This window comes from Zosterops lateralis, assembly GCF_965231275.1.
Source record: "Zosterops lateralis genome assembly, chromosome: 19".
NCBI classification, from domain to species: domain Eukaryota; kingdom Metazoa; phylum Chordata; class Aves; order Passeriformes; family Zosteropidae; genus Zosterops; species Zosterops lateralis.
Window position 1 is genome coordinate 8,833,058 of NC_139779.1, and position 25,789 is coordinate 8,858,846.

At 47.9% G+C, this 25,789-nt stretch overlaps 1 protein-coding gene across 1 annotated transcript in view; it reads right to left on the reverse strand.

Moving 5' to 3' along the window:
• Positions 1-25,789, reverse strand: part of AUTS2 (activator of transcription and developmental regulator AUTS2) — a 768,062-nt gene that overhangs the window by 18,689 nt on the left and 723,584 nt on the right. Inside the window, exons 7-11 of the mRNA XM_083875331.1 lie at positions 8,830-9,346; positions 7,139-7,392; positions 5,554-5,795; positions 5,094-5,138; positions 905-1,000 (exon numbers count right to left, since the gene is read on the reverse strand). Coding sequence (XP_083731457.1) covers positions 905-1,000; positions 5,094-5,138; positions 5,554-5,795; positions 7,139-7,392; positions 8,830-9,346 — 1,154 coding nt within the window. The remainder of the gene's footprint in view (positions 1-904; positions 1,001-5,093; positions 5,139-5,553; positions 5,796-7,138; positions 7,393-8,829; positions 9,347-25,789) is intronic.

Here is a 25,789-nt window from a genome sequence, read left to right on the forward strand (position 1 = left end):
GAGCATCACTGCACAAGGACCTCAACTCCATCCACAGGGACTGCCACAATATGGATATCAGGAAAACATCCAGTTGGAAAAAATTAAAGCCCTTCCCATTATTTGAATGCAAACAGTCAGTCAGTAAAATGCAGTTTTGTGGGGGAAAAAAAACCCAAACAAAAAAACCTCCAACCCCCCTACATTTAGATAGAGCTTGTTCCTATGTCAAAATGAAGAAAATAGAAATCAGCTCCAGCATAACTAACAATTAAATAAGAGAGTTGTTAACAGTCTGATTACCATACAGACGAAGAATCCCACTAATGAACTGCAATTTACATATTCAGTCATTAGAGTGGATGGGCCAATTTAAGGAAGAAGATGTCTCCTCTGCAGAAATTCCACCCCTGATTTCAGTCTTTATCTGCGAAGACTACGTCTTCGGACTGACTTTTCCCACTGGTAAATAAAGAGTGACTCCAGGAAAACAGAAGAGAAAAGCCCTGAACTCGCCACATGTCTCTCCCCAGCTATCACCCATGAGAGGAGAGCCAAATCAGTGCTCTGCACTGTGCTGGAGCTGGGAGGTAATTATGGAAATGAGTAAACAATAATGAGCACCATTTCTTAAAATCCTGATTATTACATGACCTTTCATTAATGCACACTACTCAGTACTAATTATATTGCTTCTAAAGTTAACTATGACTTTATATAATTTTTTTTTTAATGTTCATAGATGTATCTGAACCTAATGAGAAGTAACTTCTCTGTGGTAAATTTGGAAAAAGGCAATTGTGCCCTGTGGAATGAAGCTGTAGGTCAGAGCTCAGCTGCTCCAGGATGTGAAGCCCATGCTAACCCCAGCCCTGCTCAGGCTCCCAGAGTGTATCTGAGCAGTACCAGGAAATTCCTGCCTTACCTTGGGTTGGAAAGCTCCTTGCAGCGAGCCAAAAGGGCCGGTGGGAGGGATCATGGGAGGAATACCTGATACAGCTGGAGGATAGGAGTGAAACAGCTGCAACAGAAAGAGAAGAACATCAGCACTGGGTCACCACCAGCACAGGCAGCTGAGGAGGACACAGAGAGCATTCCTGCAGAATAGTAGGAAAATGTTACATGGAGAAAACTGAGAAGCATTGAAGTGATCTCATTGCAACAATGTTAGTTAAAGCAGTCGATGGGATGTTCACGGATGTCATGAGGTTTAGAGCTTAAAAGCAGTTCCAAAATCAGACAGCCAGCAACCTGTACCTGCCTCGGGCCAGCAGAGCGTAAGGGAGACATTTGCCCCTCAATTATTAATTTTTAAATTGGAGAGGTTTTAAATGGTTTCAGTCTGTGACTCATTTCAAGAGAAAAGGCAGAATCCTGAGCTGAATGAGACTCAGAAATCTCCTGTTTAAGTGGAAAAAACCTTTACGAGTTCTAGGATATTGTATCATTAAAACTCCATTAGTAGGTTGGGATTTTAATGGTATCTGTAGGAAATGAGGAAAATATGCACAATTCTTACTTCATTAGCCTGTCTGAGAGGATATCCTGCCACATCTAATACTAGCAGACAGATAGTCTGATTTGTCAAAGATTAGTATTTAAACAAAATGTTAAGGCAGGACTTTCCCAGAAATGTACGGGAGTTTTTTTATAAAGAGAAACTGCTCAGCACAAAAACGTGTCCATCTCCACTGACCTCCCTGACCCCAGTGCTCTGTCCTAAGGGAATTTGGGAAAAAACAAGAGGCTGATCTGTGCTAATGCAGACAAACACAAAGGAAACAAGCACGTAAATTAAACAAATAAATTTTTTTCTCTGTGAGAGTGGGCAGGCCCTGGCACAGGGTGCCCAGAGAAGCTGTGGCTGCACCTGGATCCCTGGAAGTGTCCAAGGCCAGGCTGGACTTTGGGGCTTGGAGTAGCCTGGGACAGTGGAAGGTGTCCCTGCCATGGCAGGGGTGGAAGAGATGGTTTTTAACATCCCTTCCAGCCCAACCCTCTCTGTGATTCCATGATAAACCATCACATCCCAACCTGCCATTGTCTCTGTGCTCTGCCAGTGAACCTTTGGATCTTGCTGTGATGGAAGACACTCCCAATTCCATGAAAATGCTGCTACCACACACCAAACTGCTTCCTGGCAGGAGTCAGGGACTCAAAGCATCACACTCCAAACCCATTCTCAGTGTGAAACCTCTGGATCTCAGAGGGGATGGACCTAGGAGGGGATGGATCTAGGAAGGGATGGATCTCAGAGAGGATGGCTGCCAGTTCCACTGGAATTGCCACCCAAAAACCTAACAGGTTTCTCTGGCTGAGAGCAATTCCCCTCTGACCATGGCTGAGCAAAGTCAAACAACTGTGTGCTACTTTTAAGATCGAAATAAATGAGTTAATGGCCAATTGAACAGAAGCAGGACTGGGCAAAGTCAAACACTGGACATGAGGGGTGGGAAAGCACTGAGCAAATCCCATCCCAGAGTAAATCAGCACCATGAAGTTGTGATGGATTTGGCTATGCCAGGCATACATGTGTGCTTTTCTTCATCATTTTTTCTCCCACTAGCTTATCTTGCAAGGTCATTTATCCATATTGTATTTATTGAAAGCTGAGAAAACATTTCAGAGGTATCAGAAGATTTTCTCAGTTTAAAAGCCTGGTATTGAGCCTCCATTCATGTTGCTGCTGTTGTTTTTAATTCTATTTAATTTGGACCTGCTCCATCCAATGGTGCAGAAAACATTTTGAGATTAGTTGACACTGAACTGTAGGCATTTGAGAAACCATTAAGAGACATTTTTCCTCATTTACAATAACTTTTAATGAGTAAAATGTGCTTTAAATTCTCCAGTGTCTTCTGTCTTTAATTCTCTGTGTAATGGACTAATTCTAAATGATGGGAAAAGATGTAATACTTCGTATTCTATTGGCTATGACTAATAATAAGGAATTCTTTCCTCAGTTTTATAACAAGTGGTAAGTTAATCAAATGTGACTTTTCCTCAAGGTCAGAATTATTGATAAAATATAAATAGTTTATCTCCATGATTGTTTTGTATCAGTTAAATTCCTCCAGCTTTCAGAATCCACCTTTCCTAGTCAAGTGCTTCTTTCTTCCCAAGTATTCCTTCTCTTTTGAGCAGCAGTTTTCCCTTCTAGCTTTCCCTGGGGAAACATGCAGTGACCCCAGCTTCCCTTGGCCAGGTGTATGTGATGCTAAACTAGACTTGGCAGCAGCTGCAGGTAAAAGCAAAGCCTCACTGTGCTAAAAGAGAAGAAATAACACTGATTTAAAACTCAGCATTAGCTTCTATGTGAGCTGCACTCCCTATTCCAAAGTAGATGGATTTTAAGTCTCAAACAGACCCTGCTCTCCTACAAAGTTCACCCACACTTATTGCCAACTTTAAGGTATCTGAGTTCCAGGTGTGGATCTACAGTGGAAGCTGCTGTCCCTAGAACAGCTCTGTGCAAGTGCCACAATCTGACAGTATTTGTATTTCTGCTGCCCTGTGGGTGTGCCCCCAGCCCAGCTAAGGGGCAGCTCCCATTCCCTGTGCTCTGCCCAGTGCCAGGGGTGGGACCAGGGGACACTGGGCTGGCCTGGCTGGGTTCATAGACACTCTGTTAGCCCAGTGCAGACACCACAGGCATCCCCTGGGAGCAGCTGCTCAGTGTCCCACAGTGACCACGGGGCAGCCCCTTCCCAAGGGATCTTTCCTTAGGGAAGGCAGGAGGGACCAGATTCCTGCCCTGGCCCCAGCACGGCTCCCTGGCTAAGGAGCACAGCACAGAGCTTTCCTGACCTTAAAGGGGGTGAGGCCATAACCTTTGCAACCCAGGTAACTCACAGATTTCTGAGATCATTTGACTGAATTTCAACAGCAGAAACAGCTGGAGACTTCTGTAATGCTTCCTATCCTACACTGCCAACTTCTGTGCTTGATTTCTCTAAATCCATGTACTACCTCCCAATTCTGTGTTCCTGCTGGGATCCACAGGCCACACTGATGACAATCTATCTCCTGAACTTGTGTGAAGCTCAGCAAATCAGAGTGTAATTTAACACTGGTGCAGGTGAGCAGCAGTGCCCTTTGGAGTGGAAATGGGAATGTCTGCCCAGTGCTCCTGGAGCTCTGAGCCTGCAGAGCCCCAGCTACTCAAATGAGGTGGCAGACAAGGACAGGACTGTCCAGGGGCAGGACAGGCTGTGAGCAGGGGTTCTGTTTAATCCAGACACCATTGTCTTAACCAGTTTTTTTTGCCCAGTTCCACTTCTAAGCAAAACCAACACATAAAGCCAAATGCTCTGCAGATTTCTGAGTGCTGATGCAGTACTCCTTCTCTCATCAAAATATTGCTCTTGGATTAAGAAACTCTTGCCAGACACCTGCCTCTGCCAATAGGATGAAGAAAATACAACCCAGAGTTCAGCAGCAAATCAATCAGTGAATTCAAACCCCTAGGAGCAGAAGCTTTACATTTAACTGGAATTTAAAAAATCAGTTCATCTCGATAAGTAACATTTTTGGTAGCTTAGATAAACACATCTAGTGCATAGCTGGATTCATGTTGCTGTCATCAAACAGAGCTTTCAAAACATAACAAGCCCAGTGGATCAGATGAGCCTTTGAAATCTGAGTAATAAGACAGGTTTTCAGATTTTATCAAACAAAATATGATAGATTGGGAAAACTATTAGATTATCTATTCCTGAAGGATTTGTATGATAGTTTGTCAGTTAGTTTCAAGTTCCTTAGCAAAAATATCAGCCCAAGGGTTTGTGGCACGACTGAAACACCGTGATGGAATCACTGCTCTCTCCTGCTTCATGGAACAGTCAGCTCTTCTGTCTCATCTTTTCACATCAAACCTGGCTCCAAATGGTGTGTGAGCAAGAGATCTTTTGATTGGAAAAGCTGATACTGCATCTTTATCAGAAACAAGCACCATGAATGCAAGCCTTCAAAAGCCAAAGCAACCAAGACGATAATGGTAAATCCTGGAGTGATGATTAGGGAGAGATTTGACACTGTGCCATTGATTGAGTGGTGATCCCAACCCACCACAGAAAAGCAGTGAAGTCAGTTGGAAACAGAGCAATAAAACTCACACTGTGACGGTAGAAGGGGTCAACTTTTGTAGGATATTTGTCAAACTGCAAAGGGATCAAAGCACAAACTAGTTACTTTATATTTTCTTGCTTTACTTCTGTTGGCAAAATAGAATACAACTTCTCTATTATTCGGCAACCAACAGAGAAGAGAAAGTATGCAAAAAATTAGTTTCCAATGAAACTGTTTGGGATTTTTACTTCCTTCAAAGTCAATCAAGATCTGTTTGAGACAGGAAAAAGGAGAAGGCCCCAGTGTGAACACTCCAAGCAGGACTGGCCAGAACCTCGTCCCTCAGTCCTGTGCTGCCACCTGAACCTCACACTGTGACAGAGGGACAGCCTTGCCTCTCCTGCCCAGACACCCCTGGGCAGCACAGAAAACCCTTCCCCACAACCTGGTAAATTGTCCACAAAATTTTTGTAATAAAGAATAGAGTTGTGCTCTACTTATCCTCACATTTCTGCCTGTGGTACGCACCATGGGCGGTGCTGGCGTCGGCATGATGGCAGTGGGAGGGATGGCGTGGGGGAAGGGCGTGAAGGTGTGCTGGTGGGTGTGTTGGTGTGTGTGCTGGTGCTGGTGCTGGTGCTGGTGGAACTCAGTCCTCAGGTAGGGCGGCGGGCCCAGCGAGGCGCCGCGGTCGGCGCTCTGCGAGGCCAGGAACCGCGTGTTCAGCTCCTGCCGCAGGAGGTCTTGTTCTGGAACACACAACCACAGAGTCATGGGATCAATGACATTGGGAAAGACCTTCCAGTCCTTTGGTAACACCTCCAGGGACAGTGACTCCACCACCTCCCCAGGCAGCCCATTCCAATGCCCCATCACTCTTTATGTGAAGATTTTTTTCAAAAGTCCAGCCTAAACTCCCCCTGGTGCAGCTTAAGGCTGTGTCCTCTCATCCTGTTGCTGTTCCCTGGGAGCAGAACCTGACCCCACTGGCTGCACCCTCCTGTCAGGGAGGTGTAGGGAGTGATGAGGTCTCCCCTGAGCCTCCTCCCCTCCAGGATAAACATCCCCAGCTCCCTCAGCCTCTTCTCACAGGACTTGTGCTCCAGACCCCTCACCAGCCTTGCTGCCCTTCTCTGGACACGCTCCAGCCCCTCCATGTCCTTCCTAAATTGGGGGCCCAGAACTGGACACAGCACTTGAGGTGTGGCCTCACCAGTGCTGAGTATGGGGAAAACAAACAATAAAACAACACACACCACTCTCCCTCGAGCTCTGGAGCTTTTCCAGGCCTTGTGCCACTTCCTTTGCTGTCTGTGGTAGCAACACTGTATTTAAAACTTCCCCGTGACAAATCATGACACGGTACAGGGCAGGAAAGCTCCCTCAGGTCTTCCCTCAGATCTCAAAGGCCTAAGACAGTACAAAGTTTCCATCTCCCCTCTCACCCAGCCTGTTTTCACAGTCCTCTGAGCATTTACAGGCATGGACACAGTCCTAAATAGGTGAGAGTGGACGAGCAAGCTGGAGTGAGCAAACAAGTCGCTGCTGCTCACATGAGCACCCTGGTGCATGGACATAAAATGGTGTTACACAAATGCTACAATTTCTTCCCATCAGTGACCTGGGCAGGCCCTGGCACAGGGTGCCCAGAGCAGCTGTGGCTGCCCCTGGATCCCTGGCAGTGCCCAAGGCCAGGCTGCGATTTAAGGTCTCTCCAACTCAAACCTTTTGAACATGCCTGAGCTCAGCACTGCTGTGAGCTCAGCCAGAGGAGACCCTCCCTGCAGCCAGGGAAGCTCTGCTGGGCACAGACCACAACTGCATGAAGAACTTTGCTGCAATGGTCACAGATTCTGTGTGGGCACGTCATGAACTTTGCTGGGATTTACGGTGGGTTGAACAAAACAAACCTGGGAAAACCACTGCCTTCCAAACCAGGGGGGAGGGAAAATCCCTGGCTATGTTTAGGTCTTTGGCTTTGCTATCACTTTGTCCTGCAGTGAGTATAGCCTCTCCCCACCAAGAGCCCTCACCAAAAAACCCAGTTATCCTGACCAACCCCAGAGCTGGGTGTCCCACACGTGGCTCTTACCTGAGTAAGTGCTACCAGCTGGGTGTCCTGGAACCTGCAGCGTCCCTGACGTCAGCGGGGGTGGCGGGGGCAGAGCCGTGGGAGGGGCAAACATATTGGGGTGGTGAGGGTGAGCGGGGGGCTGCAGGGCGGGCGGGAAGCTGTGCAGGGGGCTGTGGCTGGCCAGGGACAGCGGGAACGGCGACGCCGACGGGTGGTGCGAGATGTGCGGGGGAGGCGCCTGAGTCTTGGCAGGAGTGCTGCTCCTGCTGCTGCTGTGAACGACAGGAGAGACCATCAGGGCTCATGTGGAGAGAGAAACGCCCCAGCACACACACCAACATAGCCTCAGCAGCCCCTCGCATCAAACACAGCATGGGTGGAACTCGTGTTACAAATCCCAGTTATCATTTCCAGTCCTACCCCGGGATACCCCTTTCTTCAGCACCTGCTGCACCTGCTCTGTTATCTTTCACTTCTCCTGGTCTCTGCACACCTGAGCCGTGTTCTCCCATATTGTCCCACAATAGCACAGGGGTGACACACAAAGGAGTAATCAGCCCTGTGCATTCATTACTTAATTATCAGGTCCTTTCTACATGACTGCTTCTGGCTCATGTTTTCAGACAAATGAAGCTCAAAATCACTGCATTAATAAAAATTTAATTTTTTTTTGCTGTGAATTACTAAGATGAAAGACTGCAGAAAATGTGAAATGAAGTTGAGAAGGCAACAACAGATTTGTGCTTATTGTACAGGTAATGCCTCTCTCAACCCCCACAATAAAATGAGTCAACAAAAGAAGTATTTGTGATTACACCGGCTGCAATTTTTCAGGTTTCATTTCCTACTAATGAGTATTTAAAATACATTCATGGAAGGCTTAATTCTCCTTGTCTTTATTTCAAGTAGTGACATGCTTCTATTGCAGTGATTGTTAAAGACAAGCAGTACCAGCTTGGTTAAAAATAAATCCAGATCTTAAACACTCCCAGTCTTTAGTCAAACCATAAAGCAACCACAGCACTGCTTCCCCAGGTCTTGAAGGTCACATCTGCCTGCTGGGAGCTTGGATTTGGAGAATGGCAACCCAGCTTACAGTAGGTCCCTGACTTAGAGGGACACCACAGATTCCTGTGCACATGGTGTTTAATCTCACTGCTCATCTTTATCCACAGATAAAAGGTGAGGTTGATCTCACTGTGGCCAGGTGAGAGAAAAACACTGAAACCTGCAAGGTGCCAGCAGTGCAGTAAAACATGGAGTTTTGAAGTTCCTGGTGTGTGATTGCTGGTGCTGGGCTGTCACCAGCTGGACCTTGATAGAGGGGCTCCTTGCTCAGGGGCATGGCAGCTCTTGGAGATATCAGGTATTTACAGGGATGGGAGGGCAAAACTGTCAGCCTTCAGAGAGCAGCCCAGCCTGTAGGAATTGGGCTTTTCTTCCCCTAATCTATACTGTGTAAAATTCCCTCCAAAAATCCAAGTTCAGCAGGGAAAAAAATCCAAAGGAAATGAACTTAAAATACCCAGAGTTTACGGGATCACCAGGTCACAGAGAGTGATCCTGGCTCATCTCAGGGGAGGAATCGAAGTTAAATACACCAGGTGCCCTTTATTTCCCATGGCTGGGGCTGGGCTGTGCTGTCACTTCTCTACCCAATTCCCCTCCAGGCTCAGTCCAGCGCCCCAGACCCCTCTCCATGTACCTACCTTAAGCTGTTGAGGCTCAAGCTGCTGCTGTTGTAGGCAGAGAGTGGCTGCGAGAGGCTCTGGGGATGGGGCTGCACCGCGGGCAGGGCCGGGTGTGCCGGGGCCAGCGGCGACTGCGGCCGCGGTGGGTGCTGGCCGGCCGGGGGCTGACCACAGGGCTGGCTGCAGGGCTGGCTGCAGGGCTGGCTGCACGGCTGGGTACAGGGCTGGCTGCAGGGCTGGCCGGGCTCCTCGGGGGCTGGGGGCACCGGCACGGCCGGGGCAGGCTGCGGGGCTGGAGCCTCCGGGCGCGGGGCGAGCGCGGGGCTGGGGCAGCGGCCCTCGGGCGGTGGCTCCAGCGGCGGCGGTGTCACCTGAGGACGGGGGTCTTTAGGCACCACAGGCTCAAGTATTGGGTCTTTGCTGATGTCCTGGCTCTTCTCTTGGCTCCTTTCTAGTCCTGATATTTTGGGGACAGCTGGGCCCCTAGCACCAGGGTCGTCATTGTCAGCAAGTGCGCCAACTCCCACCTCTTTATCTGCAACAACAAGAACAGAGAGAGAAGATGGTTAAACATGAGACAGACAGGCCAACCCAAAGCCACTGCTGGGCCACTTGCACTTCAGGCAGATCCATTTTGTTTCCACCAAGAACCATCCAGGCAAATGAGAAACTGAATCAAATCCATCTGTCCCAGTAACTCTCCTCAAAATAAAACATGGCAGAGAAGATAGACCCTGTTTAGCGCTCCTGTTCTCCATCGTTGTTACTCATCATCACTCCCTCACTGAGGGAACTGACCACTGAGGGAGCCAGCACCACCTGAGCTCTGTGCTTCCCACTGAATGGTGAAGGCTGGAAAAGATCTTTAAGACCACCAAATTCAATCCCTCACCATGTTCATCACTAAATCATGTCCTCAGGTACCACATCCAAACATTTTTTGAACACTTCCAGGGTTGTTGACTCCAGCACTGCCCCAGGCAGCTGTGCCAAGGACTGACTGCATTTTCCAAGGAGAAATTCCTTTTGCTGTCCACCCTGAGCCTCCCCTGGCCCAGCCTGAGGCTGTTCCCTCTCCTCCTGTCCCTGTTCCCTGGGAGCAGAGCCCGACCCCCCCCAGCTGTCCCCTCCTGTCAGGGAGTTGTGCAGAGCCACAAGGTCCCCCCTGAGCCTCCTTTTCTCCAGGCTCAGCCCCTTTCCAGCTCCCTCAGCTGCTCCTGGTGCTCTAGACTTTTCCCCATGACACAAGATCTGAGCTTTAAAGCACACACCAGCAGCAACCCTGGCTTTTTTTGTTTGGCTGATCATGGAGTGACTTACTTCTATTTCCCAACTCTTTAATATTAATGAATATAATTATAATTTTAACATCCATACATTGGAGTTTTGCTCACCGGGGCTCCACAGCAATTTCCTGTTGGAACCATTCCCCAAACCTTCTGCCAGGGTGGATCTGATCCACAGCATCCCTTGGAACAAATCCAGGGGAATGCTGCTGACCCAAGACTGGGAAAAGTGCTGCCCTGCAGGGGGCGGATCAGGACCTATTTAGGGCCATATTGCACAACAACTTAGAAGAGCTGGACTTACATCTTCAGCAACTGCAGAAATACAGCCCAAGGGAAACGTGAGGTTTGAAGGGGCTTCGGACAAGCTTAGAATAAAAGTGTCCAGTGTTCTAAATAACCCTAGGACAAGAAACCTCTGCTCCTCCTCCTGCTAGTCTGAAGGGGTAAAATGACTAAATGCATAATGAAACAATATCCATTCAGAGAAAATTGTTGGTAGCTCCTTTGTGCAAACCCTGAAGTAAAGGAGTGAAATTCAGAGGATGGGGAATGAATTCTGCCAGCCTGTGGTCTGGGCACATGTTTGCCAACCATCACATCCCTGCCATGTGTGACAAACACGGCATCATTTGGGTTTAATTTCATTAACAGATCAAAAATAAACCACACCAGGTACCTGCTCACTAAGTGTTTTATAGGCCCACTACAAGGGCACACAACCTGGGAAAGCAGAGGACTTTCATAGGTTGTAGACAGGAGATGGGGAAAAAGGGGATAAAGGGAGGCAAAAAGGAGGTAAAGAGGAGAAAAAGGAAGCAATAAAGAGGGAGAAGAGGTGAACAGGCTCATTTGATGAGGACCTTCTTTAATCACTCCTGGAATACCTGTAACAGGCACAGAGGCTCCTCCACAACTTGGATTGGACAATTATGGGGGCAAGAGAGGGACTCCAGAGGGATAAAAACAATTACTCTGCCATATGCCCAAGGTCTATCTCACTGCAGGTTCTAGGTAAAGGGAACTTTGCTTGCATTAACTCTTTGGATCAATCCTCTTTGATCAAACATTAGAAGTTAGAGTGTGATCCACATATGTGTTAAGGCAGATCCCCAAGGAGAAGAGAAATGAGCAACAGTTTGTTCAGGAATAGGTAGATCTATGTTTCCAGTCCTTATGTGTGTAGGAGTTACAAGGTTTTGAGTTTGTTTGAGTTTTTTTTACACAATGGCATTGAGGACTCAGGGCTGTCACTAGCAATGCCCTACTACATGGCTCTAGTTGGTGGTCTGGAAATCCTGCAGAGGTGGTATTTCCAAATCTACAGGGAACACCTTGCACTCAGTGCATTCATTAAATCCTTTCCTTCGGTATTTTTAGCCTCTCTCATGTGTCACATTTATTCAGCACAGCTCAGTGCTGGGGATCTGCCCCTCCTCCCCAGGAGAAAAGGGCTGGGAATGCCACTGTCTCCTGGGTGTTTCCTGCTGCTGCTCACATCCCCATTGCACAGCCCCCAAGCACCATCCCTGTGAGTCTGCACTTGGAAGATGCTGTCTGCAGTAAAAGAAATGTTATTCCCAGTCTCCCACCAGCCAAGCCCGTGGGTTCTGCCTCTCCTGTGTGACACCAGTGCACCCACAGTGAGCCCCAGCCCAGCTGGAGCCCCAGCACACACAGCCCTGCCTGCTGATAAGGATGATGTGTAAATCAGAACCAATCCTCAGGCCCACTGTATCTATGGGGGAGTTGAAATCCCCCCTCAATGATAAATGTCACCAATCACAGGTTTCATAAGGAGGGCTCCAGTCCTCATCAACAGCACTTCAAGGTCACACAGATAAGATTGCTCTTTTCCTGCCCTGACTGACTGCCTCAGTGCAGGAATTCTGGAGGAAAAAACGCTTAATGTCACTATGACACAGACAATCCAACTTTCTGAGATTGTTTATCATCAGAGGAATTCATCCCCACCCTCCAGCTAAGCAAGCACAAAGCTAACTTTATTTGCTGGCTGTCTCCACACCCTGCTCTGCATAAAGTGGAGTTACTGCACTGGGATTCAGGAGGGCAGTGACTGTGATGTAACTTCCATGCTGACACAGGCTCCCCTTTTTCCACTGAGTTGACACTGCATCCACTGATAGACAGTTTTTCACTGAAAAAGGAATAAAGGTAGAATTTGATGCTGAGAACAGAGGAACATTCACATTTCCCAGACAGGAAATGCAGCTTTCACTATCTTCCCTTACTGTGCCCTTTGATAAGCCTTAAATCTCAAATTCCTGTGTTTATAATTCAAACACACAAACTCAAGACACAGAACTCCAGTCCCCTCCATGTGACCCTGCTGTGTATGTGACTGTCACTGGCTTGGCTCCATCACACCAGGGAGCAGCCAAGGCCACCCTGGGGACACCTGTAGGTAACCCAGGTGACTCCCAGAGACCCTGTAGCTGGGAGAACCAGCAAACACTTCCCTCTGGAGACATGGATTTGTAAAACAAACACAGACAATATGCACCTTTCCATCACTCTCTCTCTTCCTAACATGCAAACCACTAAAATTTGACCTGAACTCTGCATTCTGGCTCCCCTCTGGGTGGTCCCAAGGAGTTAAAGGTTGGCCAGAGGTGGCCAGGTGGGAACATCACAGCCACAGGAGCAGCCCAGCTGTTCACTGACAAAAAGGCACTGATGGAATTTGCCAGATGTGACATTCCCAGAGAATCCTCAATGCAGAACCCTCTCCCTGTGCCTGGCCAAGATGTTTGCAGATGGGTTCAGCATGTCTGGGAGCACCAAAGAGCACAGAGGGTGCCAAGAGCCAGCACAGGCTGTGCCATGGCCATCCCCAGCCCAGCCAGTCTCGAGTGTCCTGGGCACCCCAGACCTTGGGGAATGAAACCCCCTTAGGGACACCCCTGCAGGACCATGTCAAACTTACAGCAGCCAAACTTTTTTCCCAAACATAAAATCATCCAACTTTTCCGTGTCCAGGTGTGAGACAGCCAGGTCTGGAGTGTCAACCAGAAACAAGGCTGTACCATATCCTGTCACTCCTCCTTCTGCCTGCATTCAGATTCAGCCTCTCCATGCCTGGCCTCAGGCAATTTCAGAGATCAACTCAGAACCAGCACTTAAATATTCCACTTTCCTGAGAGGAAAGTTTAGGATTAAGCTTAAAAATCCTTATTGCACAAATGAGAAAATTACAGGAGTTTTCAGTTCTGCAGCATCATCTTTGGGACTGAGCATTCACCAAAGAAATATTTTATTGCATCATTTAATTTTAAAATAGTATTAATTTTCTTTCACTGCTTTGGTAAGTTGAATTCTTGACAACACTGTATCTGCCTAACTTGAATTTTCTCCAAACCTTTTAATGCAAGATAAAACCCAGATCCTTCAAACTAATTTTCTCCAGCTTTATCATGGTTAAGTGGGGAGTTGGTACAAACTGTCACAACCTCTGGAGTGCTGGAATGCAGAACAAATCAACCCCACAGACCACCAGCTCTTCATAAGCACTATACAAAGCTTGAAATAATTAATCAGATTGCAGCCCTGATTGTCCATTTCATATTGATTAGACGTTGGTCAGTGCAGTATGTGGATAGGGAGAGGCAGGTGCCAGGAGCTGTTACTGCCAGCAGGGAGGAGGCTCTGGGTGCAGCAGCCAACACGCATCAAACAGGCCCCAGAGCAGCTCAGCTGTTGTACTGGATACACATAATTTGCTAAAAACAATTTCTCATTTTTAGCACACAGTCATCTTTCATCCTAATTTCCAAGGACACTAACAAAGCATTTGATTATGCAAATGAAGAACATGCCTTCGAAAGCACAGCTCCTTGCAGCTCTGTCATCTGCTGGTAGCAATTACTCCACACTGAGCAGGTATTTAGCACAAGTGAACAGCAAGGCTGCTGACACACTTTGTACTTAATTATAAAACAGAGAAGAAAATCATTCAGGACAAAAGATTTTGCTACCTCCTGTTAAAAATGTTTATCCTCTGCACTGAAAGGGATTTAATTGTCAACAATGAAGTTGCAGATCAATGAAAAGAAGCACTTAGTGGGATTGCACAAGATGTTGACAATTCTTCAGTTATTGAGCTGCTTCTGGCCTTGATTTGAGAGTGCAGAGTTCTCCAATACTGCACATGAAACCTTTTATTTCATCCAGCTGTTACACAGAACATACTCCATAAATGTAACTCCTCGAGCTGTACACTGGGAGCATTTGACAGCACTTATTTCATTGTTTTTAAAGAGAACCCCTTGATTTAGTGCAAAGGAATGGGGTAAAGCTTTCTAGAGGGAAGCAAAGAAGGAATATCCAAACACCTCTGTCTGTCAGGAATCTTTAATAAGTAGGAAGGAACTGCAGACAGGTGTAACACCCTCACAGACCCTGCAAGAACTCAATCCTGCCTCAGCACAAACAGCCAAAAGTTTATTTCCAATAAAATCTCTTGACTTCCTAACCCATCCAGCTGGGAATCAATAAATGACATCATTAACTACACAGCCCCAAAGTATTCCACAGCCAGGTCCTGAGGGATGATTGAAGGGGTTCCAAATGGGCTGGAAAACTTCCCAGGTGGGAAGTGATTCTGACAATGTCACTGGGGAATATTCTTTACTAATAATGGGTTTGTGATCAAAGAGTTCTTCCACCTTCCTGTTTCAATTCTGCATTTTAATCTAAGACATCTAGGCCTTGACAATCCTTCTAAGACACACTCAGACACACAGAAAAACAGAAGAGCCTTGTGAGGCCAGGCTGTGCTTCCCACCCCATTGGCACCAGCACAAACCTTGTGCAAATCCCACCTGCCCAACCAAGAGACCTGCTCCCCATGTCTGCTGAAAGACTGCCTTAGATCCAAACACCTGAGAGTTTCTGCCAGAGTTCTTCTGGAATTGTGGTTAAAACTGGGGGCTTGTTATGCACCTAAATCTCAAGAGTTATAGAATTCCAGACTGGTTTGGGTTGGGAGGGACCTTAAAGCCCTTCCAGTGCCACCCGTGCCATGGCAGGGACACCTTCCCCTGTCCCAGGCTGCTCCAAGCCCCAGTGTCCAGTCTGGCCTTGGGCACTGCCAGGGATCCAGGGGCAGCCACAGCTGCTCTGGGCACCCTGTGCCAGGGCCTGCCCACCCTCCCAGGGGAGAATTCCTTCCCCATATCCCATCTATCCCTGTCCTCTGGCAGTGGGAAGCCATTCCCTGTGTCCTGTCCCTCCATCCCTTGTCCAAAGCCCCTCCCTGCTTCCCCCTCTTCTTTTGGCTGTCCCCCTGTGACCCCTCAGAGGACAGAGCAGAAGGGTGGGAGAGCATTTCAAACCTGCCCAGAGTAAATGAGGTGACAGTACAAGACAATAACCAATTAAAACCAGAAAACACAGCAAGGCTGGATAATTTTCACCAATTATCAACAGGAACATCACCTCAGCACAGGCTTAAGCCCATCAGAGGACAAGGGGAGGAAAATAACTTGAGTTTATTCATTGCTCCCCCTTCCTTACTATTGATTTGCCTTGGCTACAGATCCACAATATTCCCTGAAATGCCCATGACATCTGCTCATCCCACTTGTGTGTGACAGGATTACTTGAATGAGCTTGAACAAAACCAGCTTTCAAAAGCAGCTTGAAAGATAGAACCCTACGAACACTCAAATGTAACCTGACAGTTCAGTTTAATATACCGAGGACCACAAAGATGTGTGTGATCTGTTTATACAGCAAAATAACACATCTATTCCTCCTGAGAGGTGTCACACCCCCAGCTCACCAGCCACACAGCCCTGGCTCCTTTGTGAATTTGCTCTTTACAGCCAAAGAATTTCTGATTTGAAAGGCATGATGCCAATATAACCAGGGAGCTGAATAACACTTGCTAACACTAAGATGAAGCTCAGCACAACCATGAGAATTCCCATTTTTAATTACAACTATTTCAGCTCATTGGTGTCTACAAGGGAATTTTGCTGGGCTTCCGCATCCCAGCTTCCCCATGGGGGTCACTTTACACTGTTCTCAGGCTTGGCACTGTTTTCCTTGTGTTTCCAGTGCTGCAGAGAAAAAGATTGATGTCAGAGAATTATGGAGTCATTAGGATTGGAAAAACTCTCTAAGATCATTGGGTCCAGTGCTGCCAAGGCCACCACTGACCCACATCCCCACATGCCAGATCTGCACATCTTTTAACTCCCTCCAGGACTGGTGACTCCGCCACTGTCCTGGGCAGCTGTGCCAGGGCTTATCCAATGTCAGCTCCAACTGCCCAGAAAGGATTCTTCTGGTCTGGATTGTAGCAACAAGTGCAGAAATGAGATTTTATTGTTTCTGGTCAACGAAGTGTCACATTAAATGTGTTAATTATACGTGTCCACCCAGCTCTTTGCAAACTGTCTGAACTTCCTGGCACCTGAAAGCAAAATCCCAGCAAAGGTACAAAGTTAGTGTGATGGTCCTTGTGAGCCACTCTTCACTCCTGACAGAGATGCTGTTTCAGGGAAGCTCAGGGGTGAAGTGTTTCACCCCAGAGTCGTGGATCATCTGTGCCCTGCCCACACGGACCACCAAAAAGACCCTGTGAAAGTGCCCTTGCACATGACCACGAGCAGTGCCCACCTTCAGGACACACCAGCTGGGCTGTCCATAGTGAGAACAGCAGAGCTGCAGATCAGGGGGGTTTGTTGGGAAGGAGAAGTTGTCTGAGAGGCTGAGCACATCCTAAACACAGCAGCAGAAATGGACATCGGGCTCACAGCTGATACAGCACCTCAAGCTCAGTTCAGCACAGAGCCCCACTCATAATCTGAAGATCCACAATAAAGCAATGAAGATTTAAGTCAGCTGTGCCCCACACTGTCCCTGGGATGTGCTGAATGAGCTGGCAGGACACAGGACTGGCACAGCAGTGTCCCACATGCAGAGAGGACACCAACACTGGGTCTTGATGTCTGAGGCTGAGGCTGGCCCCAGACTTTGGATTTTCTATCCAAACTGGAATCATTACTGTGTACAACTGTGTACAATTCATAACAGCATTTAAAAAATGTCCTGTGCCCCTCACTTTAATTGTGATTCATGTTGTGCCTTGCTGCTGAGGCTAATTATTATCCAGCAATGGTACATTCAAAGCCTCCAGCCTCATGCACAGGACTGTGTGGTGTTGCCTCCATGTGACAGGGAACTGTAATTCTAAAAGGATTAAAAGTTTACCAGCACAGCCATGTAAAGCAGAAAATGAATTGTTCACTCTTTTCATCTCTGTTTGGAAATTAGATTACGGGCTCCAAGTGAGCTGAAATACAGAATGAGGCAAATCTTTGTGATTAGCTCACAGGTGGCCAGTGAGCCTTTCTGTGCCTCAGAGCCTGGCAGATTCCCATTAGCTGCAATAATAAAAGAATGTGTACTTATCCCTTAGCCCAAACCCTGCCCTGTGCCAGCACGGCTACCTGCTGTGCTAATCCTCAGAGCCAATATCATCACCCTCAGTTGTGAGCTCTAAGTTTGCTCAGCTGTCAGTTGGGATATTTGGGGTGTGTGGCTCATCCCTGCCCAGCCCCGGGGCCCCACTGCACCCTCAGCACTGGGAAGGAATTGGGGTGCCCACCCTGGCCAGCCCCAGCTGGCAGCAGCTATTTCCCAGCACTGACAGCAAAGGCTCTTTACAGAGATAAACAATCTGTACCACTCACCACCAGTGTTTCAAGTTCATGTTCTCTCTGCACAAGGCATCTGTGTTGACTGTCAGTACAGCAAAACCCACCATGTTTTAGAAGAAATCAGGGCTCGCAAGTGGTGCAGAACATCAACAGTCCATTCCATCTGGGATTTGGTCCTCACTCCCACCAGCTGCAGATGCAGGGGGACAGCAGGAGCCTCTCACCCAGCCACAACCCACACACAAGGAAACCTCTCCAAGCCCTCCCAGCATGAGGCTGGTTCATATAAGCGACCTTGAGGGCTTCTTCCTCTGGCAAACTGAAATCCCACCTGGCAGAACTGTGATAACTTTTTTATTATTACTGTAAACATCTAATAATCCTCTGAACCCTCCTAAGCTCTTTACCTTAACGTTACCTTCCACCAGGGAGCTCTACAACTCAACTTACAATTTTCTTTTCTTCCTTTATAGAATCACTGAACCATTAAAGTTGGAAAAGGCCTCCAGAGATCATCAAGTCCAACCTCTGACCCCCATGCACACTAAACCACACCACAAAGTGCTACATCCTCTTGTTTTCTGAACCCTTCCAGGCATGGGGACTCCACCATGGCCCTGGGCAGCCTGTGCCAGTGTTAAACCACTCTTTCAGTGAAGAACTTTTTCCTAAATCCCACCTGAAATGTGTGAGGCAGGGAGATGAGAACCCATCTCCTTATTTCCACACTACAAACCTGTCAGAATATTTCAAATTAACTTCATAAAGTTTCTTTTACATCAAAAATTTAAAAAACCTGTGGAGCAGTGGTACTTGAGGCTCCCACCCTTGGCCATGCCTTCCCACTGTGCCCTTCCCTCATGTGGGGCTGTTTTATAAGCTGGTCTGGGGAAACACCTGGAATTCAAAGTAACCTCTTCCCTTTTTCTAAAAGCACCCTTTGCCTGACCTGGCAAAGCTGGCTTCCAATAGTCCTGCTGCTGCAAGAAATGCCAGTAAAGCTGCTCCTGTCCCTCCTCCTGCACAGCAGCACCCACTGGACTCCTAAACCACCCCCAAGGCTCAGTGTCAGAGCCTCCCTCAAGTTATGCATGTATTTAACTGGATGTGAAGGGAGTCACCTCCTGATTAGGCGGGAGCTGATTATTTGATTTGGGGATTAATGTGACACAGACACCTGGGCTCACAGGCACCAGCTGCTGCAGTGGTGCTGCCGAGGCCATGGCCTGGGGATGGACCTGCTCAGGATCCTCCCTCCAGTCAGGGCATCAAAGGGGCCACCAAACCTCCCTGCTGGCTGCTGCTGCAGCCCCTGGCTGGGTCACTGGGCTCCTGCAGCTGGGGGTGGAGGTGACCACTCTCCCCAGGCCAGGATGGCACATTGTGCCAGCGGAATGCCAGAGCCCCAGGCTGGGCCAGGCCTGAAGGGAGCACAGCAGGTCACTGGTGCCAGGTCCCTGCTCAGGCAGGGCCATCCCAGAGCACAGGGCACAGGATTGTGTCCAGAGGGCTCTGGAATATCCCCGCTGAGGAGACTCCAGCCCCTCCCTGGGCAGCCTGTTGAGGGCTGGGCACTGCCCAGGGCAGAAGTTGTGCCTCCTGTGCAGGGGGAATTGCTGGGCTCAGTCCCTGCCCGTGGCTCTGGTGCCACTGCTGGGCCCTGGAGCAGAGCCTGGGCCCTGCTCTGCCCTCCCTGCACACAGGGACACCCAGGGCTGAGGGCCCCTCTCAGCTGGGGCTCCTCTCCAGGCTGAACAGCCCCAGCTCCCTCAGCCTTTCCAGCAAGGAATGAGCAGCCTGAATGCTGCAAAACTGCACACCAGCAATTCCCACTTTGTCTGGATGACGGGTGTGCACAGAGAAAATCCCACAGCCATTCCACAGCCCCTCCTCTGGCCTGGTGCTCTGCAGAGCTGGCCTGGAATGCAATATCCCAACTTCTCCCACCTAGTACAGGTGGCGTGTGGAGAAAGGAGGTTTTATTGCTCAACATTCATTTTTACCTCAACAGCTGAACAACTCACATTTTATTTTATTTTTCTCCTCTCTGTTGATCCTCTCCAAGACCTTTTATCAGGGCATACATCCCTGCAAGGGAGCACTACAGCTTGTGCTGAGCTCCCAGGGCTCATCAGGGGGTTGGTTTCTGTCCTCCCACAGCCCCATGGGCAGATTTGGATCTACAGCACTCTGGGTCACAGAATCATGGAGAGGGTTGGGTGGGAAGGGAGCCCATCCCATCCCACACCCCACCATGGCAGGGACACCTTTCACTGTCCCAGGCTGCTCCAAGCCCCAGTGTCCAGCCTGGCCTTGGGCACTGCCAGGGATCCAGGGGCAGCCACAGCTGCTCTGGGCACCCTGTGCCAGGGCCTGCCCACCCTCCCAGGGAACAATTCCTGACCAATATCCCACCTAAACCTACTTTCTTTCAGCTTAAATGTAAAAGAAAAATGCCATTTCCATAACTGTTTTTGTTTCCAAGAAGCAGAGGCAGGAGGAGACAGATCTGATCCTAACAACCTAAAATCCATGGGGCTGCAGGTGGCAGTGTCCAACAGAAAGTTCAATTCCTTATAAATTATGAATAGCCCCCACCTGTGGCATGAAATATCCATCTTGGAGTGAGGGGAACCTTGACAAATAACATTTATTTAAGTTTAAGAAAAATACTATAAAACTGGGAAAAAAAATTCCAGACACTTTCAGTTTTATAGTATTTTCAATTATTTTCACAAAGGGAGGTAAAACTAAACCCAAGCATTTACCGGGTGCTTGAAGACCAAATCAAGCACATATGATGTTTCAACAGCAGCCCAGTGAAATAATCAATAACCTCCAATTCCAGTTATTGACTTTTGCACACCCTTGCAGGCATGAGACTCCACATGAAGGCACTAGAATCACCAGATTGTTCAATTTGCTCTTGCTCGGATATTTCACACTGACATTTTTATGATGGTGTGTGGAAGCTTCTTTGAGAGAAGCTCTTGAAAGTCACAGTAGACTTTAGCTCTCCAAATTCCCTCTTTTGCTTCATTTTGAGATCCAGGGCTGCTTTATGCATAATGAAAATATTAAATATTTCCCTCTCTCCATTTTGTCCTCTCTTACAGCTTGACGGAACTTCAGGAATAAAGACACCTGTTTAATCATACCAGAATTACAGAAGATTACACATCTATAAACTGCATTACCATGGAAAAAAAAATTGCCTTTGTGTGCCCCACAGACCTCCCTGCAGTGTGGGATTGGCTTTCCTGACACCCCATCTTGTCTTTTTATGAGACTGTTCCGATATTATAATTCTGCACTCTCTAACAGGCACAATAACAACTTGTTTGGACCACTGTGAACCAGCAAGAGCTCATTAAGTCTTAGAGAATGTTTGCAGCTATTCTGGCACTGGTGTGATTTGTTATGACATGGGAAAGCTCCATTATTTCACCAGGTTTAATAGGTAATAGATATGCCCAAGCACATCCTTCTTACAAGGCTACAAGGAGCTTTTAGCAATAACCCTCGAGGATGTATTGGGCAAACTCATCTTGCAACATCTTCAAATATATAGAGAAAATGATGTGAACTATGGAAAATCACTGTGATTCAGGGACAGTGCACTAGACTAGAAGATTAAAGTTCTGCTCCAGCTCCCTCAAGATGCAGTTAGGTCAGTGCTTGGCCCTGTTTCCTTTTCCAGGATTTAGATGATGAGCTTTCCAGGGCAGGGGCTGATGTAAAACAAGAATCAGCTCTTGCTTAGGGCCTCTCTGTACTCGTTTCATGAGAATAATAATAAGGTTTTAAAAAAAGGTCAAATTCAAGCCTGGCAGAATGCCAGAACTCCTCACTGTGGTTCAAAGAAAGCATTTGAGTAAGTAAATGTAAGATATAATAATTTATTTCCTTGCACTACTCCCTGTTGTGTTTGAGATGTTTGAGAAGTACCTTGCTGGCTGTTTTTTCCCTTTCCCCTGAAGCTGACAGCCATGAGCATTCAATAATCATGTCCTGAGCTCCTGTACCTGGTTTTCCATGGGGCCCTGACAACCACTGATACATAAAATCATATATAATCCTTACACAACATGCAGAAGGCTGAAACTGTACTGATCTCCAGTACAACAAAGCAAATACACACAAAATCAATATAAACACACACAAATCAATATAAATACACAGAAAATACACACAAAATCAATATAAATACACAAAAATCAATATAAATACACAGAAAATCACGTGGGCCCATTAACACTTAGAAAGAAACTATTGTGAGCTCCATTCAACAGATCAACCCAGTGTGAGACACATTTATCCCACACATGTGTGCACATATTGCACACCTGTGCAAAGGTACACACATATACAGCTGTGGCCATTGGCCCTGTGGGGAGGATTTATTTTAATTATCATCAAGGCAATGCTGTTAAATTGATTGTGGGGGAAAGAGGGAGGGCAGCACAAGCAAATGGTTCTGGCTGCAGGTCGGGACCCACCCTTGCTCCTCACCCTCCATGTCTGGAGGGATCCAACCCCTCCTGCTCCCAGGAGATGCCAAGCCTGACATTTGTGTTGGAAGCTCTCCAGCACTCACTTCGGGTTTCCTAAAGAAGGGGGAAAAAATCCTGTTTAACATTTACCAGCTACCAGCAGTTTTACTGGAAACTGTTGGAAATGTTACACAGCTCATCCTCAGGAGGGGTGAGGTGGTGCCATGATAAATCCATGAGGTGTTTTCTCTAGGTTACCCTTCTTCAAGCAAGGCTGAAAAATGAACTCTAGATACAAAGTGAGTTTAGAGATAAACAGAAGGGTTTAGGAGACACAAAACTCCGTGGCCCAGGAAATAGGTACAGGAGGAGATCACAGAATCCCAGAATTGTTTGGGTTGGAAGGAGCCCATCCCATCCCACCCCTGCCATGGGCAGGGACACCTCCCACTGTCCCTGGCTGCTCCAGCCTGGCCTTGGGCACTGCCAGGGATCCAGGGGCAGCCACAGCTGCTCTGGGCACCCTGTGCCAGGGCCTGCCCACCCTCCCTGGGAACAATTCCTGACCAATCTCCCATCCATCCCTGTCCTCTGGCAGTGGAAGCCATTCCCTGTGTCCTGTCCCCCCAGGCCCTGGTCTCTCTCCAGCTCTGTCTCCTGTGGCTCCCTGTGAGGGAGGACTCTGCTTTCACTGCTCAGCGTTGGGGACTCACAAGTGACTCCAGCAAAGCCCAGTGTGTGCCCCTTCCTCTCCCACACGAGTCCATCCATTCCCTCCCTCGTTCCTTAATGACAGAACAGATCTGTGGCCATTTCACACCTTGTTCCTGGACTCAAAATCCCTCTCCTTCCTTCTCCCAGCTCCACATCCCATCAGGCTGGAGCTCCTTCTCCAGAGAGTTTCCTCCTCAGTGCCATCGTGGCACAAACCCGCCCAGCATAATTTACCTAATCCTCCCTCCTTCCCCAAGACCAGATTAGCTCTAAATTAAACACTCTTGTTCCTTAAATTTCCTCCTTGTCACGATGCCATGGGAAGCTCTTAATCTTACAAAAGAGCCTGAGGACATCCTGATGCCTCCTTGTGAAGACAGAAAGCAGCCCCCAATGCCAAGATAAAGCCGAGGCATTAAACTAATCCCCGACCTGGGGACGTGCCTGCAGCAGGGCCCTGGCTGCTCATCCCCTTGGCTGCAGATGGAATTTGGGGAGTTTGAATTTGGTGAGTTCCATCCCCTGCTCTAGAAGGACTGGTGACACATTTGTGCAAGTTCTCAGCTACAGAGAAGTCAACTCAGCTCAAGATTTAGGCACAGGAGCCCAGGGGAAATGACTCCAGCCCACACTGGGGCCCTTTGTGGCAGCCCGTGGCCACCAGAGACAGCTCCACAGAGGGGAGGCTGCATGGGACAGATGGAGCATCCCAAACCATGACCTCCTCCACAGGTGAAGAGGCATCCAGATGTGCAGGGGCTCCCCCAGTGCTGGCAGGAGAGGTGATGGTTCCCTCTCAGATGTGGTTCTGGCGTGGCAGAGCCTGAGGCACTCCGGGAGCTCCCACCTCCTCTCCCACCAGGCTGCCAGGATTAAAGCTGCTCTTACTCAACAGAAGGTAAAAATCTCCCTAAGCTTGAATATAACAGCAAAGCTGTTGCTCCCAGCCAAAGACCAGAGCACATTTATAAAGCAACTGATCTCCTTTTCACCCCTTTCACCCACAAGCCTGGAGAGACCACAGGCACTTTGCTCAACCCTGGTAAAACCTACAGTGGCACATCCAGCTTGGTTCACCTCTCCTCTGCTCCACACAGCCAGAAACACTGCAAGGAACTTGGCCTGACTCCTGTCCAACTCCCTACAGCCAGCACAGCCTTTACAGAGATCCATCCATGGGTCACAGGGACTAGCAGGATCTGCTGGAGGAGGGCAGGACATGTCACTCCCTGCACGCAAACCCTCTCTGTATCACCTAAAGACAGCTCAAAGCAACATTTGCAAAACCAGGTTAAATATCAGTGCATGACATCAAGCACTGGCTTCTCTAATTTTGTATTTTTAAGATCAGATAAAAAAGGAAAGGAAGATTTTTCCCTGAATGTCTCTTTAAAGATTTTCCAAGAGCTTACACACAAAGCATTTAGACACTTTAATTTCCACTCCAATATGAATACTCTAACCCCAAATGAAACTTATTAAAAATTAAATTCTTATATTAAGTTTAAGATGCATCTCTTTTCTCCCCAGGTCCCATTAAACACTCTCCCTACACACAATTTAGAAGACAGAAGAGATCCTAGAGAATATTTACAAAGAGAACAAAACCCCCTGAGGGTTTTTATGTTACTACAACATTAATCTATTTTAATCACACAACAGATTAAAAACAAACAACATTAAATGGTTCTGCAAAGTACAAACCAAAAGCCTATCTTAGTTGCACAAAAAAAAAACCTCAGGAAAAAAATAAAGTGCTTGGAAATAGGGTTATTACAGTGTTCCACAGAGACAGAGCACAGCAAAATCAAGACTGAGCCACCAGAGCTATGGGTGGGGAGAACATCACAGAGTCACAGAGTGGGTTGGGTTGGGAGGGACCTCAAAGCCCATCCAGTGCCACCCCTGCCATGGGCAGGGACACCTCCCACTGTCCCAGGCTGCTCCAAGCCCCATCCAGCCTGGCCTTGGACACTGCCAGGGATCCAGGGGCAGCCGGAGCTTCTCTGGGCAACCCATTCCATGATTATTTCAGCAGTTATTTCTAGCATTAATCTTGGTCACTCTGATGTCCTCACTATTTCCTCCAAGGCAGTCCCAGCCCTGTTCTCACACTGTGCCCTTTCCAGGCGTGAGCATCCCCCTGGCCACCCACAAACCCTGACTTCAGCTGCTTTTGAGGGATGGAGCCCAAGGAGCAAAGCCTGTTCCTCAGAGCTTGCCTTGAGCAGCTGCTCTGAACAGCCCTGGTTTCTATCCCAGGCTCTAAGATTTTATTCAGCTTTAATTTTTTTACATCTGTTTGGACAGTTTCAGTGCAGTGAACTAAAATATATATTAAACTGTCCACAGGTCACTCTCCTGAATTATCCCAGTGCATTTAGAGGCTGGGGCTGTCCATGGATAGCTCACTCTTCCAGTAGCTCCATCTCGCTGGTGCTAACACAGAACCTCCTCTGCTGCTGCTGGGGCTGTCAGTGGCCTGGAGACCTCACCTGATGCTAAGGACAGTTTCTTCTCATCTTGAATAACCCAGATAATTGTGCTTTTGTAATTGCATTTTTCATCTCCCTGCCCACAAACTCCTGATGAAGAACAACAGCATTCTCTGGGATCTTGCTGCATCCTGGATCAGATCCATACAGCCAAATCTTTCCAACAGTTACAAGCCAATGTGCTCCACAACAATTTTATAACCACGTTTGCCCAGAAGACATTAGATGGGAGCAGTTATGCCGGAGCTTGAAACTATCTAAAGAAACCACAAAGCAAAAAAGAATTGTTCTTGTTCAAAGGC